This window comes from Microtus ochrogaster, chromosome 18 (genome assembly GCF_000317375.1).
Source record: "Microtus ochrogaster isolate Prairie Vole_2 chromosome 18, MicOch1.0, whole genome shotgun sequence".
Lineage (NCBI taxonomy): Eukaryota > Metazoa > Chordata > Mammalia > Rodentia > Cricetidae > Microtus > Microtus ochrogaster.
In genome coordinates, this window is record NC_022020.1 from 30031703 (window position 1) to 30046997 (window position 15295).

Below are 15295 nucleotides of genomic sequence, written 5' to 3' on the forward strand. Positions count from 1 at the left end.
CACACACACACACACACACACACACACGCACACACACGAGTCACCCCACCAACCTGACACATACACCTCTGCCTAACCTGCTTCTTAGATTTAAGCTCATTTAAAATGCTTTCTTCATGTAAAACTACGTTCTAGTGACACTAATCTCTCCTGTCTTTATTCGGGATTAGTCGGAGCTGACTTTTACAATGACTTTAATATTTAAAGATGAGAAGTTGAAGAGTCTCCCACTCTTTGGGAGGGATTAGTGCTTCAGTCCTCGAGCAAGTGTAGGTGAGGGATTAACCAGTCTGTCTCACACCATAGTCTAAGCAATAGCTCTTTCTGCCAATCTGAGCAGTGAGGCCTCAGAAAAGCATGCTCATGGACTGTCCATATGTTGGAGACCAGCAGGGCCGTGAAGAGGGTCCCATCCTCACCAGCCACAAGACGGGAGCTCATCCTACTATATTTTAAGACCATCAGAGAAGAAAACACTGCACCCTCTTGGTAACTCGGGGCACCACGGCACTTTCTTCTTGTGACCCAAGACCACCCCAAAAGTCTCTTGTCAGCATAAGCTTCGGTTTAAATGCCTCTGACAAGCATAGCTGGTTATGCAGCATGGTTTAACAACAGCTGTTTTCTTATGTTTTGCATTAATTTAAAACAGGAAAGAATCCGGCCTGAGCAGAGAGTTCAACACGCAAACTGCTTGCTGCACCAGTGTGAGGACCTGAGTTCAGATCCCCAGCCCCCATGTGAAGCCAGATGTGGTAGATCATATCTGTAACCCAATGCATCTATGGTGAGATGGGATGAGGAAACAGGAGAATCCAGGACATGAGATAGCGATCCCAGTGTATGAAGTGGCAAATGAGAGATCCTTTCTCAAACAAGACATAAAGTGAAGAAGCCCAGCAACCAAGGACATCCTCTAACATTGGTGGGTCGGTCCCTAAAACACACATGTACACACACACACACACATACACACACATACACACACACACACAAAGGAATGCACACACACATAATGCACACATACACAAACACACTCAAGCACACAAGCTTTTAAAGAAAACAAAAAAAGGTGATGGAGAGATGGCTCAGCATTTAAGAACACTTTCTGGTCTTCCAGAGAACCTGGGTTCAATTCCCAGAGCTTACATGGTAGCACACAGCCATCTGTAACGCCAGTCCCAGAGGTTGCAATGCTCTCTCCTGGCCGCCACCGGCAGGCATTGCATGGATGTGGTGCACAGACATATATGCAGGCAAAATGCCCATACACAATAAACAAATTGTAAAAGAAGAAATAAAAAGAAGATGGGCAGACTGGCTGAGCTGTAACGCTAACCAACAGAATCTAGGAGCATTCAATTAGAGATGCTACTCGTTTGTTATACTCTCCTGTGCTTAGCAAATCTTAGATGTGTTACTTTGACAATCACATAAAATTAACAGTAAAGCCATGATTGTCATTTCTATAGAAATAAGACATTCTGAATAGGTTCTGTGCAACCAAGAACCATTTTCAGCAAAGGTGCAGCTAGCATGGGCTAGCCCTTCGCTTAGTCACCTCATGCATGGCTCTCCTTGCTCTATACTCTAAAAGGGTGGTGAAGTATTAGCATGCAGGGAGATTCGGGTCTTCCTCTTGCTTCCTCTCTGTTAAACCTACAGATGACTGTATCACACTTATCTTATACACATTTTCACACTCTCTGTCACACTCAAAACTCTCTGTGGTGACATCACACCCTAGACAAGGCATCCTCGGAGGCTGATATACTTTGAAATTTTGTTTCGTTACATAAATATGAAGAAGCTGTAGTAAAGAGATGTTGAATGACTTACAAAAGGACAGAAGGGCCGATCCCCCACAACCTCACCAGCTTCCCCATACTCTGCCCCCACTTACTGATATGCGTCCAGGAGACCATCAAGCAGTGATACAGTTCTGGCTAGCTCGTCAGTCTCTGCTGATGCTCAGTTTATGTCAGCTCACTCTCGGGCAGCGTGCCTTTCTCTCCTGTATTACTGCTCCCTGATTTTCTTACATCCCTTTCTACTCTTACACCCGAGGCAACAGCTGCTGTCTCTCCCTCAGGTCCTCGTCTCTAGAATGGAAATCCTCTACTCCACCCTAAATCAGTGTTCACTTCCTGCCCTACTGAGGTGGGGCAGATAAAGCCAGAATGTTCATATACTGACTTACATGTCATTAGCAGTCAAACATCTGACTTGAGAACACCAAACATTTTTCTAAGTAGGAGTATCTCTTTTTTTCTCCATTACAATCTCAATTTCATTCGTAGTAATTAGTACGTAGGAAGAAATCACTAAAATGCATTAGGAAGGGAAGGGAAGAGGGGAGGAAGAAAGGTGGGGAAGGAGACATATTTGTATTCTATTTTGTCGAGGAGATTGTCCGTCTGCTAAAGTCAGCAGAGGGCATTCTTCACCAGCTGAGGCACGAACCCCCACAACATGTGTGAACGAGACTGACTCACTTAGCCAGTTCCCAGGATCTGCATTAGTTTTTCTTCATACACAGACATCATTCAAAATATTGCACACCAGAATCACAAAAAAGAACACACAGTCCAAATCTAGACACTCTAAAAATTAACAGCAGTTTAAACAACCAAGACTCCTATTCTGACTAAGCTTTTTTTCTTCTAAATTTGGGGAAATAAAAATCCAGGGCCCCTGAAGAGTATAACTAAGGCTCATTCTCCCTCCCTTTCCTCTTCCTCCTTCCCTCTCCTACCTCCCCTCCCCTCTCCCTTTCCTTTCTGGTTGATGTGAAGCAAAAGGCTTTTCTCTGCCATGCCCTTCCTCCATGATGCTCACACCCTATCACAAGCCTGACTGAAAGCAACAGAACCAGACAGGCATGCCCCGGAATCTCTGAAATGGTGAGACAAAATAAATGGGGCCTCCGTGAAGTTGGGTGTTTTCTCTGATACATTGTCACAGTGACAAAACACAGCCCAGTTCTGATGATAATCAAGCTTCCAGGTTGATGAGCCTCCTGAGAGCCGAGGCATAGCTGAGTCACCATGTTCGTCTTGATTGTCTTGGGACCTGTGGGTTCTGCACTACATCACTGCCCAACTGACAAAAAAACACTATCATTTCAATACTCTAAGTATTTAATGTATTGTAGGTGCATAACTACCACACAAAAAAGAAGTGTCCCCATGGTGTGCTCCCTAGGAGCAGACAAGCCCGTACGTTTTCTCACGCATCAGACTCACTGACATCTCACGTCTTCACCTCTGCCCTTCATCAATCATTCCTCTCCCATATGTTCAAGGGGCTGCTGAGAGTTTCCTGTGCACCTCCGTGAGATTTTTTTTTTCCACTGGGAAATGTTTGCTGTTTGCTGGGGAAGAAGATTATCAACTTGTCACGCTGTACAAGATTAACGAGAACTTTGCAAAGTGGGGATGAAGTTCCAAAGGGGTGCTGGCTCTATATCTGCTTATCGGTAGTGTCACAGGACACCGGCTGGTTATCAAAGTTCCCACAGCTGCTGTGCAGACTCACCTGGGGCCTCTATAGAACTAGACTCGCTGCAACACATCTGTGCTTCTTAATTCCCCTCTGAACCTGGGAGGAAGACACAACTCCAAACCAATGGAAAATTTTAAAGAAAAATCAATGATGTTCACTGAGATATTTCAAAAGCTTTCACTTGTGAGTGCCACAGAATGCCCTCTTGGCTAAAGCTCATTGTTTCCTTCAGTTATCCCCTCTCTTCACAATAAAACAGCTTACTCCCCTTTTCAAACACAGCGCCTTTTAAGAGCCACCCAGCATCAGAAGCCTTTCCTCACCAACAGTGACAATCGCTCACACTTGCTCCATGTTTGTACCCTGCAAGAGCAGAGCGGTGCCACTCAGGAGCTTACTACATCCTGGTATCACTGGGGGTGGGGGAGCTCAAGCCAACTTTTCCCAGAGCAGAGAACACACAGGTGACCAAGAGCATCAAAGAGAGCTTCCCGTATCCGTGCACAAGACTCCTCTATCAACCCCGTCAGAGCCTCCCAAGTTCTACTTGCCCTCTGCCCAGTTCATCTCTTTCCCCTCCCTCCCGCCACTCCTGGTTTTCACCTGAATCCCATGAACATGAACCAGCCATTGTCAAAGGGCCCGAAGCACCTTCTGTTTCTGTCTGTCATACACTGTGCTTGACTCTAGGGCACAAAAAACTATGACGTCAGTGCAAAACCCCCACAAGACAGGAAGTACAGGTAAGAAAACCAGAACAGACCCCGACAACGTGAACACAAGCATCAGAAGACAAATGGGGTCCTTTACGAGGGCAGTCATTATGAACCCAAATGAGGCTCTAACCAGAATTGAGTTTGAGCAGAAGGGACGCTGTGGCTCAGCTTGCTGTTAGTGGTGGTGAACCCTGCTAATCATTAGATGACCCTCTAGTGTCCTAGAAATCAAGGTCAATGTGAGTAGAGGGAGCTGTGTCTGCAGCTGCATACAGGGATACTCATTCACGCTACTAGGTAACAGCACCCTCAAGTCCTGCGCCACTAGGACCGAATCTTAGAAATAATTGCCAAGTAAGCGAGTAGAGCCCGAGGGTGTTAATTCTTGGGTAACCTTGAGTCTGGAAACCGATCAAAAAGGGCAGTGCCGGCGTTAAAACTCTCATGGAAGTCACACAACTGTCACATCTGTTGCTGAAACAAACATAAAAACTCCAGAGGAGGAAAGAGATAGATACGCAAACTGCCCAACAAGCATCTCTCGAAAGATGTTAATCATACTCTTTGTGATTTGTCGGATAATTACTTGAAACTTGGCACTTTTAGCCAAGAAATCTAAAGTTGAAACCTTCAAAGGTTACAGACCTACTTACTAGAATGAGTAATAGACACTGGGGAGCCTCTATAAAACTGTGAAACTAGGCTGCTCAACCCACTAATTTGGTCTGTTTGTAAAATTTCATTTGTACTTTCAACACCTTTTGTACTCTGTGCTAGGAGCGGTTTCGCTGAAATTCTTATAAAAATGAAACTTCACCATTCTTGGCATCTACTCAACGGAGCATTTTAAAGTCAAATGCGAGGTCTTACCCCATCAGAGCACAAGGATGGCGTGCTGGACACAGAAAAGTTCAGATGTGAGCCCCTGAGGTGCCATACTGAGTGTAAAAGAATCATTGCCTCCCTCAGAAGCAATCACTCCACAAAGGAGAACCTAAGGATGCAGTTGAACTTGCCACCAAAATACATGCAGTGGTGGGGTGAGGAGCAGCCGACGGCAAAACCCCTCAAGAAGACATTTCCATCGACAACTGCATTACTTAGGAAAGCGTCAATCACCAAAACCAAAGCTATTCTATACCTACCATGGTCTGCACAGTATAACAAAAGTCCTTCATAAAGGAAAAACGAGCAAATGAGAGTACTCAAAAATCAGTGGGTGCGCTCAAGGACCCATAGCAGCTGTGGGTCCGAACATTCCACCACGGGTAAGGGAGGGGCCCATGAGGACCCACCCCTCCCAGAGGATCCACTGACAGAAAATGGGTACCAGACAAGGCAGCCACATTCCTCAGTGGTGCGCTCACTGGTTGCCCATCATATGCTATGCAAACAAGCCTAATTTAATTTGGTGGCGTGCACATGCACGCACGCACACATACACACACTATGAAAGTGCAGGGGGACTCATTGGGAAGAATGGTTTCAGCAGGAAAGAAAGTAGAATGAGAGACGGCAACAGGGGGTGAACATAACCGAAATTCGTTATTATACATGCATGCAATTGTCAATAAATTGAATTTTTAAGAGGGCCAGAGAGATGTCTCAGCAAGTCAAATTACTACACTAGGCCTGACAGCCTTAAGTTCAATGCCCAAGACCCACATAGTGGAAGGCAAGAGCTGATTCCTACCAGCTGTCCTCTGACCTCCACGTTCATGCCGTGGCTCAGGCACATACGCCTACAGATTAGAGACAGCAAAAAGTTTTCATTACCAAATACGAGCCTAGAACTAATAAACGTATTTAAAGGACAGGTGCTTTCATGGTTAGAATGCCTCAGCATCACAGCCAAGCTGCTCTAGTTCTGAGGCCGCAAAGGGAAGGGCAAAAGATGGCAAGCTTACTCTACCTTCTTAGTCAAAACTGTAATGTCCGAATGGCAGCCACCAGCCAGCCACACATGGGGGGCTGGCCCCTCAGAACAGTCATGGCAGACTTGAATAAAAGATGTTAGAGGTTCGTTAGAAATTTCTGCAAAATATTCCTTAACAATTATTCATACTAGTTATATGTAAATATAATATTTTGGACATATCAAATCAAATATTACTAAATTTAAAGAAGAATCAGTTCAAACACAAATACTAAGAAATTGATAAGCCTATCTCAGAATGGAGGTTTTCAGAAGGCAGAAATCATCAATTTTTTCTTCTTCTAACAAATTTTAAACAGGGCACCACCACTGTCCATTTTCCAGGTCAATGCTCATTCTAAGAGATGACTTGAATTTTGTCCTGCAGTAATTTCGTTCACCTCCCTATTTTCTGGCTTGTTGTGAAGCGTCCTAAGAGCAAGAGGAACATCAGCCTGGAGTCCGAGCCCAGAGACTCTGACATTCACCCAAACACTCTCCATGGCATCCCGGACCTCCAAACACCAATCTCTGTACAACAGAGAAGATGACAACGATATGGGGGATTGTCCATGTCAAATACAGAAGTCCTGAATACTCTGCTTTCCTGGACTTAAATCTGGCTTTGGAAGTAAAATAGCAAGCTCCTAGTCCCATCACTCTTAAAGGGGAAGCACGTACTTCTGGGGAAGGTGTACAGAAATAACACGAAATGTAAACATGGAGCAGAGTCTTGCAGAATAATGGTAAACAGTTCTAAACTATTTCCATAATTTCTGTTTCTATATTTTGAACTATGCAAAATGAGGCCACAGCTCAGCGGTAGAGCATCTGCCTGGCTTACACAACTCCTCGATGACACATTCATACTTATTCATTTTCTCTCCTTCCATATATACAAATATCCATACTATAAATTAGAATTGAGTCATAAAAAATGTCTTACATCATAGATAACAGGTTGGGGCTGTAACTCAGTTGGTAGAGCGTTGACCTAACATACACCGAGTCCTGGGTTCCATCCCCAGCACCCTATACACCAGGCATAGTAGTACAGGCCTGTAATCCTAGTACTTGGAAGTTAGAGGCAGAATAGAAGTTCAAGGTCATCTTTCACTACATTATGAACTCAAGACCAGCCTTGGTAACATGAGACCCTGTCTTCAAAAAAGTAATTAAATACGTGATAAAATACGCAATTGCAGGGATTTTCATCACAGTACCATAATAACTAAAAGTTCAGAAACCTAAGAGTCAAGTACGAATGGGCCAAGAATAGTAGTAGGCAAATAATTTGTAAAAAGTATATAAATAAGCATAAATTGATTGTTAGTTACCAGAGTGATAGTGATGTACCTTTTCCTCATAATCAGAATTATTATTTTCACATACATTAAAAAAAAACACAAAGTGAAAAGTTTTGTGGATTATCTTGGCAAATCATAATTTAACTGATAGAGACAGCTTCTAAGACAATAGCCCAAACATAATACTAAATTAACAAAACACAGTGCTAGACTAGAGGATGAAATGAAAGACTTACTTTGCATGCAATTAGACAATGCCATTCTTTTACTATATCTACATACCAACAACAGAACTCTGTTCCCTGGTCTCAGCTTTAATCCCAGCCATCCACACCCTATGTCAGCTCTGGGCATCATCATAATAAAAAACTATGGATCCACCAATCTCTCTCTGATGTGACTGAGACACACTTCCTTACTCATCCAGGAGGCTGTTGAAACACCCTAGCTCCATTGATGTGTGACCAGAGCTGTGTGAGAGAGAATGATCTGGAGAAAGCCTGGGCCCTAAGAATGGCTTTTACACGGGGACAATTAGTTAATCTGAAGGTTTTATTACTTTCATTTAAAAACTAAATCTATAATAAAAATTTTCAAACCACACAGAACAGTAATAATAAAACTCAGTAAATTATCTTCTGAAATCAAATTTTTCACCATAATGATTAGCATTAATATTTAGTGCTTATGATGTTTTACTTTTGTTCCAAAGTCTATCTTTGGGTGACAAAAAAAGATGACAGACACCAAAGAAGCTGAGGCAGGAGGATGGCTGGAGGGCAGGAGTAAATGGTGAGACACTTGTCTCAAAAACAAAACAAGAAGACTGGAGAGAGAGTTCAGCTGTTAAGAAGCACTGGCTGCTCTTGCAGAGGACTGGGTTTGGTTCCCAACACCTACATAGCAGCTCACACACATCTATAACTCCACTTCCAGGGGATCCAGTGCCTTCTTCTGGCCTCTGCAGGCACGAGACCCACACATGGTAAATATTAATACATGTAGGAAAAATGCCATATGCATAAAGATATATGAATTTTTTAAAATCTGTCTTCAAGAAATGATTGTTTCTCTTCCCATTATACTTATAAAAATTAAAATGTGTGTTAATTAACTACAGGCCACATGTTACAGGGAAATGGATTCTGCTGAGTGCTATTATGGAGTACAAACTTGTGTGTTAACACACTGGAAGACAACATGCTAGAATCTGTGTTACAGACCATAGGTCTATGTACCCCAGAATTTATATGTTGTCATTTTTATTTTACTGAATTGCACTGCATTGTATTTTTGGTGCTAGGGATAGAAGGCCTCATGTATGGGATACAAGCTGTGTACCACCCAGATGCCTCCAGCCTAGGTATTGAAACCTTAACCCACCATGCGAAGGAGTTAGGTAGGACACTGGGCCTTTGGGAAGTAAATCAAGTTTACATGATTCCCTGAATGTAGAATTCTGCCATGGAATCTCTTCCATGGAGGAGGAGAGCAGATTACATGATCTCCAATATCAGATTTAACAGAAGACAGGTATTGGAAAAGCCTCACCCACCCCAGATCTGCCAGGGCCCAGAGAATGGACTTCCCATCCCCCAGGGCCATGAGAAATTCACAGGTGTTGCTGGAGCCATCAAGACTGTGGTATCTAATGACAACATCTCAAACTAAGATTTCCAAGAACTCAAACTATACCTGTCCTGAAAATTCCCACCACCACAGTGCCTTAAAACCAACCTACAAGGCATGCACCCTGTGGGGATCCCTGTAAACCTCATGGACACAGGGAACCACCAAGATGAGGTAAAGAAGAAAACTTGGTTCAGCTCAACTTTGTTAGCCAGCACTGTTTCAAACTTCTGGAGTCTGACACGAGGCCAGGTTATTTTAGACAAATTTAAATCTAGTACAGTTTTAGCAAAAAGATTCCTGGTAACTATCATCCCAATTCCACGTGGACAATAAATCTTAAGATATGACGACATAAAAACTCTTTTGTAAAATATGCATGACCTCTACCATGAAGATGGAGTCTATTGCCTAAGGGCCTAGGATCTGGTATGGTCTCTGACCAAGATAGCATGGGAGTTAGCAGCTCCCCTACATGTGACAGCTCCCCCAGTGATGGTTTCTATTTGACTGAGAAGCAAAGCTAAAGATAAAGGTCTAGGGAGGGAGAGTCTGGGATAAGCATTCTGGGGGATTTGGGTGAGGTCTAACCTTACAGGTAGGCTACCAAAAGTCAGCAGGTTATTAACAAGATCCACTCCCAGTCTAGATGGACAACAGATACTCATTTACTCCATTGAGGAGACAACCCTGCCTGATTAACACTCCTGGTTTCTCCAGTGCTTACCTGTGACCCTCTACACACGATAGAATTCACCTCCTATTTCAGGTGGATTTAGTCTACCTGCAGGGTTAACTGTACATATTTGTCATAATTTGTCATATTTGTGCTATGTACAGTTCTGTCACTACTCAAAGAACTGGATGCTAGGGAAAGCAAATTTGATGGTTTATAGATAACCTTGCAACAAATACAACACTTAAATTCTCACTAAGAGAAACACTCACATAGCCTGTACATACAACTCCTGAATATGATATCCTCCTTTACAACAAAGAGAAACTCGATACCATCAGAGTGTCTACCATAGTGGCAGCGACAAAATACAGCTGAATGGCTTGCAGAGGGATAATCTAGCTGTACGTGTATCAGATAGGTAAAGCTCAGAAGCAGTCTAGTAAACATAAAAGATAAGTGTACAAAAACGTACATGACATAAAAATTATGTGTGTTAAAAAAGATATACAAACTAAACAGGCTAGGTAAGTCTATGCCGAAACGCCTCCTTACGTCTGCTTGAGCTGACCAGTGCTAGACAGGCCCACTGATGGGTCAAGTGCATGATAACTTCAAGCAAAGTATTTTCCTTGTTTAAACTCTGTTGAATACCTAGATTGCCTTTAAAGGTCCAAAGGAATATTCAACAAATGGGTGATAGTCATTGCTTTTGGAGAGAGTAAGAAAATACCAGAATTTGGAGGGGCACTTGGACAAGAGTTGAGTTCTGTCATATTTCCTCCAAAAGAAAATAGATTGATCTATTAATGACATGACTAAAAATAAAATGAAATACATGTGTAACAGACAGAAACTGTAAGTACAAAATACAGAGAGAGAGAGAGAGAGAGAGAGAGAGAGAGAGAGAGAGAGAGAGCGAGCTAATCACAGGTGATCTTACCAATTTGGGTTTTCCACACTTTCCTGGAAGACAGACTCTTCCCTCATGGATGCATACTGTGTCCAAGTGAGGCAGTGACTCCGGATAGCCATGTTCCTCTTCTGAAGACTGAGCCACGATTCTTCTTCTAGTCGGATATCAGGTACCTTTAAAATACTCACCTGCCCAACAGAGAGAGGACAGCATTCTCAGTTTCGGAAGAGCAAGCTACATGAAGACTCGGCTTGGAGCTGATCTCAATCGCAGCTAACAAACAGAACAAGCGGTCCTGATGGTTGCATGGTACTTCAGTTACACCCCTCAGTCTCTGATAATCAAGTACACTGTGGCCTCACTACGTGTTGCCCAGGACTTGCAAATGGCCCAGGACTCATGTAGGTCCCAAAAAAATTATCAGCTGCTTCTTGTCTTCTCTGGGACAGGCCTTCTTGTGGTGATGGGTTCTCATCAGGCCCCGCCTACATGCAGGGCTGTCTCAAGAGAAATGTTTTCCTTGTTGTAATCTCTGTTCAGTCCCTAGAAATGGATGCTTTCCCAGGTGGAGAAGACAACAAAAGCTACAAAGGCAGAACTGTACAATTTAGAGCCTTAAATTATTTAAGAATTGAGATACAAGACGAACTTGAATGCCTTTTTAAATAATAGATTCAAAGTGCGTATATAGGGCAAAGGCAGCTCTGAACTCTGGAAAAGCCAGTGATAATTTGCTGCTGAAGTGTAACACAGCTTCCCATCTGCAAGTCAAAAGGAGTTCATTTTCTTTGTGGTTCCAGCCTCTTTCCACTAAAGAAATAACAGTGATTTAACCCACGATGAGGAGTGAATGGAAGCTGCCATTTTTCCTAGGATAAACACAGCAATTTAATTTGCACGCTCATCCGCGGGTGCCCAGATTCATTCCGGATCACACAGGGAATCTCTTCTGAGGCATTTTTTAAGTGCCTGTCAAGATGCTCTTGTTTTACGTACTAAAAGACCACCATCAAAAATCCTACATTGTGAATGAAGAGCTTCCTAGCTGTTTAAAGTACTGAGAATAAAAGAGAGTGGGCGCTCAGCCACAGATGGGCCATCTATACCAAACACCTCACGATGCAGGGAACATGGTGGAAGAGAGGAGAGGAAGAAGGTAGGGCAAGAGCGCTGCGCTGTAGAAGGGCATCTGATGGGCACACCATGGCCGCTGTGCATATGAACTCGCACCAGCTCTGCTTACCTGCATGAGACCTGCATGGGATCAAGCAAGTTAAAAACGCCAGCATAGATAGCATGGACAGGGGAGGGCTTAGCTGTGGAGTATGGCAGTTGATGGCTGCTAAAGGAGGGAGAACCACTTTCTTTGGAGGGGTACCCATGCCCCAGTAGATAACTACAAACCCAAGCAGATATGGGCAACACTAACTCGACTCCATGATTTAAAAAATAGTAATATTAGAATAAAAATAGGGGAACATGAATCTGGGAGGGAGATTCTGAAGGAAATTGAAGGGGGAAGGGAGTAGATAGATAAGATCAAGACATAAATATATATGTATATATACATATACACACACACACACACACATATATATATGTTCACACATATACATATGAAATTTTCAGAATAAAAGCATTCTTTTTCACACTTCAACAGCTAGGCATGGTGGTACACAACTGTTACCTCAGTACTTAGATAGCTGAGGCAGGAGGATTATCTTCAGTTTGACACCATCCTGGGCAACACTCTAAGTTTCAGGCCCTCCTAGGCTATGGAGTAAGGCCCTCTCTCAAGAAGAAAAATCCATGTATGGTTCAAGCCATGCAAATGACGTTTCCAACTTACCTCTGTCCAACACAGAATCATCAGAGAGCTTAAGGGTTTCAAAGAGAGAGAACAATTTTCCGTCATGAACATCCCGGCATCAGTGCCCTTGGTTTACAGAACTGCGCATGGAAAGGCTTGCATGGGGCACTAAGAAGACGATGCTCCCAGAAACAACTGCTATTCCCCACAGTGCATTACAAGCAGAAGTGCGGACTCCCTCACTGAACATGGGACTAATGCTTACAATATTCTCACTTCTGATTGTTCTTACCTGTTGCTAGCCATGGGCAGACTAGAAAAGACAACGCTTCATTCAAAATGCCAAAAAGTACCCACAAAATAATCATCAAATCACCCCATATCCACAAAGGGCCCTTCACAGAACAGACAGAGATGAGACACTCCAGAGGCATCTGTCAACACTGGGATGGACATGGAAGAAATATTTTCCTTACAAAACCATGAGAGTGGACAGTGGGACATTCTGACACCCCCTTCGATCAGAAAATGCTGCCTTTTTTCTACGACTATGAAAATTCCTCAGTTTTTATACCCACTGTGATTAAACTCGGAAATGAATTTACCTTTCTTAAAATTTCTGGCACCACATTCTGGCAGATAGCAATCCTCTTTCTATAGATGAGTCCTGTTGATTCATCTGGAAGAAGCAAATTTCATAGCCAAAACATAATTAGGGAGAGACGTATTCTTATCTAAGAGTCCACAGAGCTTTTTAGCTCAACTTCAATTTTCAACATATAGAATTCTCATAGATAAGGCTTGACACGAAATGAAGTTTTCCAGGGGCTGGAGGGATGACTCGGTGCCTGAGAGTGCTCACTGATCTTGTAAAGAGTAAACAAGCGTGGTTCCCAGCACCCACCTCAAGCAGCTCACTTCCAAGAGATCCAGCACAGCTGGGTTCCTCAGACACCTACACCCGGGCACACGCACGCCACAGGCATACACAGAAACACCATGTGAAAATAAAATAAATCTTTTTTTTTTTTTAAACATTCTGTTTTTCAGATCAGTTTTCTGAGCCAAATCACAAATGCTTGAGGAGTAGATGTAAAACAACAAGTCTGAACACAGGGGCTAAATCCGAGACAATGAATCACAAACGGGCTACCACCCTAGGCCGTCGGTGCCGAGCATCCAGTGGCAGTGGCCAGTGGCCACCAGCTCAACAAGGAGGTCAGTAACAGACTCTGCCAGCTCCTGGACCACAGTCTCACACCTAGATTTCTGACTGTTTCACTTAAACCAGTAACTAATTAACTACACGAGTTACACCCATTAAAAAATGAAACCCCTGAGACCAGAGCATTCCTGGAGGGAAAGTTAAAACTAGTGAGAATAAAAGTAAGTGCAAGTTAAGATGAGAGGAACCGGGGGGGGGGGGGAGCAAACTGTGAAGTGCTGTCATTTCTCTGTGAATTGCTGAGACTCAGACACAAGGCGAGGTTTCTCAGTGCTCTAACTACAGCTGCCCTAACCCCTGCTGCAAACACCATCACCACCAGGAACCTGCAGTCAGGAAACAAATGCTCCACCCCCAGCAGTCCTTTGGCAACGTCAGACAATGTGAATAGCCCATGTATTAAAAATGGAGTTGTTTCTAGGCATGGAGGCACAGGCCTTTAACACCAGCCCCTGGAAGGCAGAGGCAGGTAAAAAATAAAATGGAGACAGAGATGACATCCTGAAATTAACAAGATCATTTTACCATTTGACAGATAAAGAGCTTAAGTCTTTGAAAAGTTCGGTCATGAGGAAAGTAACAGAATCAGGATTCGAAATCAGGCTTGTCTCAGACCAGAAAGCAAGTTTGTCCCACATCACACACAGGTGCATGAGAAAATGCTTTCACAATCTATTTCAATAGCTACAGATAAGCAGAAAGAAGCCCCATAAATAAGACAGTTTCATGTTTACGCAGCAGAGGAAGCTGCAGCCATGTCACCCAGCAGCAGCGCCCGTGAATTCTGAGCGTGCTGGACTGGGCTCTGGCTGTCTCCACAGGCTTGGGCCTCAAGCGTGCCCATGTTCAGAGCTCCTGGCACTGCCCACTCCTCAATTCCCAACACTAACAGTCACAATTCTTACCCCAGAAGGAGGGAATGCAAAGAGCACCAGAGACCCTAGCACCGCACCCCACACCCCGAGGTGGAACACAGCCAACATCTCCTGAAGGGGTCATGAGGTATATAATTTAGATTTGTGGGCCACATGGTCTCTTCTGCAAATACTCAGTTCTTGCTGTAACTCAGATGAAGCAGCCATTGATAGCACACAGAGGGAGTGTCTAATGTGCAGCAAATCCTTGCTTACCGAAACAACACAGCGTAAGCCATAATTTGCCAAACTACAGTTATGGTTCCACAATCTAAGCAATTTATGGCAACATCGCATCTGTCTGCTATTTTTAATAGCCCAGGCTAACCTTGAATTCCTAGTTCTCCACCATTCAATGGCTGGGGTTGCAGACATGAGCCACACTATGCCTGGCTCATCTGTGCGCTATCTGCGATTGTTTTGCCACCTGCCAATTGACATGTGATAGAGATACAGCCAAATGAGCTTAGGTAGGTTAGCCAGTCTCTCTGTGCTTTAGTTTCTTCCTGCATTAAATATGAAAAACCATAATCCTACCTCAAACATTATTCTAAATGTTGAATAAGCGAATGAAAAATGTTGGCACACATTAAATACTTCAACATGCTATCTGTACCATTATGCCTGGCCTCAGTCTTACCATCAAATATAATTTAAAAAGTGACAGGGGTTCTGCCTGAGAT

The 15295-nt window shown here is 43.5% G+C and overlaps 1 protein-coding gene across 1 annotated transcript in view; it reads right to left on the reverse strand.

The window, feature by feature from the left end:
• The window catches only part of Prelid2 (PRELI domain containing 2), a 72400-nt gene that overhangs the window by 43171 nt on the left and 13934 nt on the right, over positions 1-15295 (reverse strand). Inside the window, exons 3-4 of the mRNA XM_005356034.3 lie at positions 13079-13152; positions 10691-10851 (exon numbers count right to left, since the gene is read on the reverse strand). Of these exons, the coding sequence (XP_005356091.1) occupies positions 10691-10851; positions 13079-13152 (235 nt within the window). The remainder of the gene's footprint in view (positions 1-10690; positions 10852-13078; positions 13153-15295) is intronic.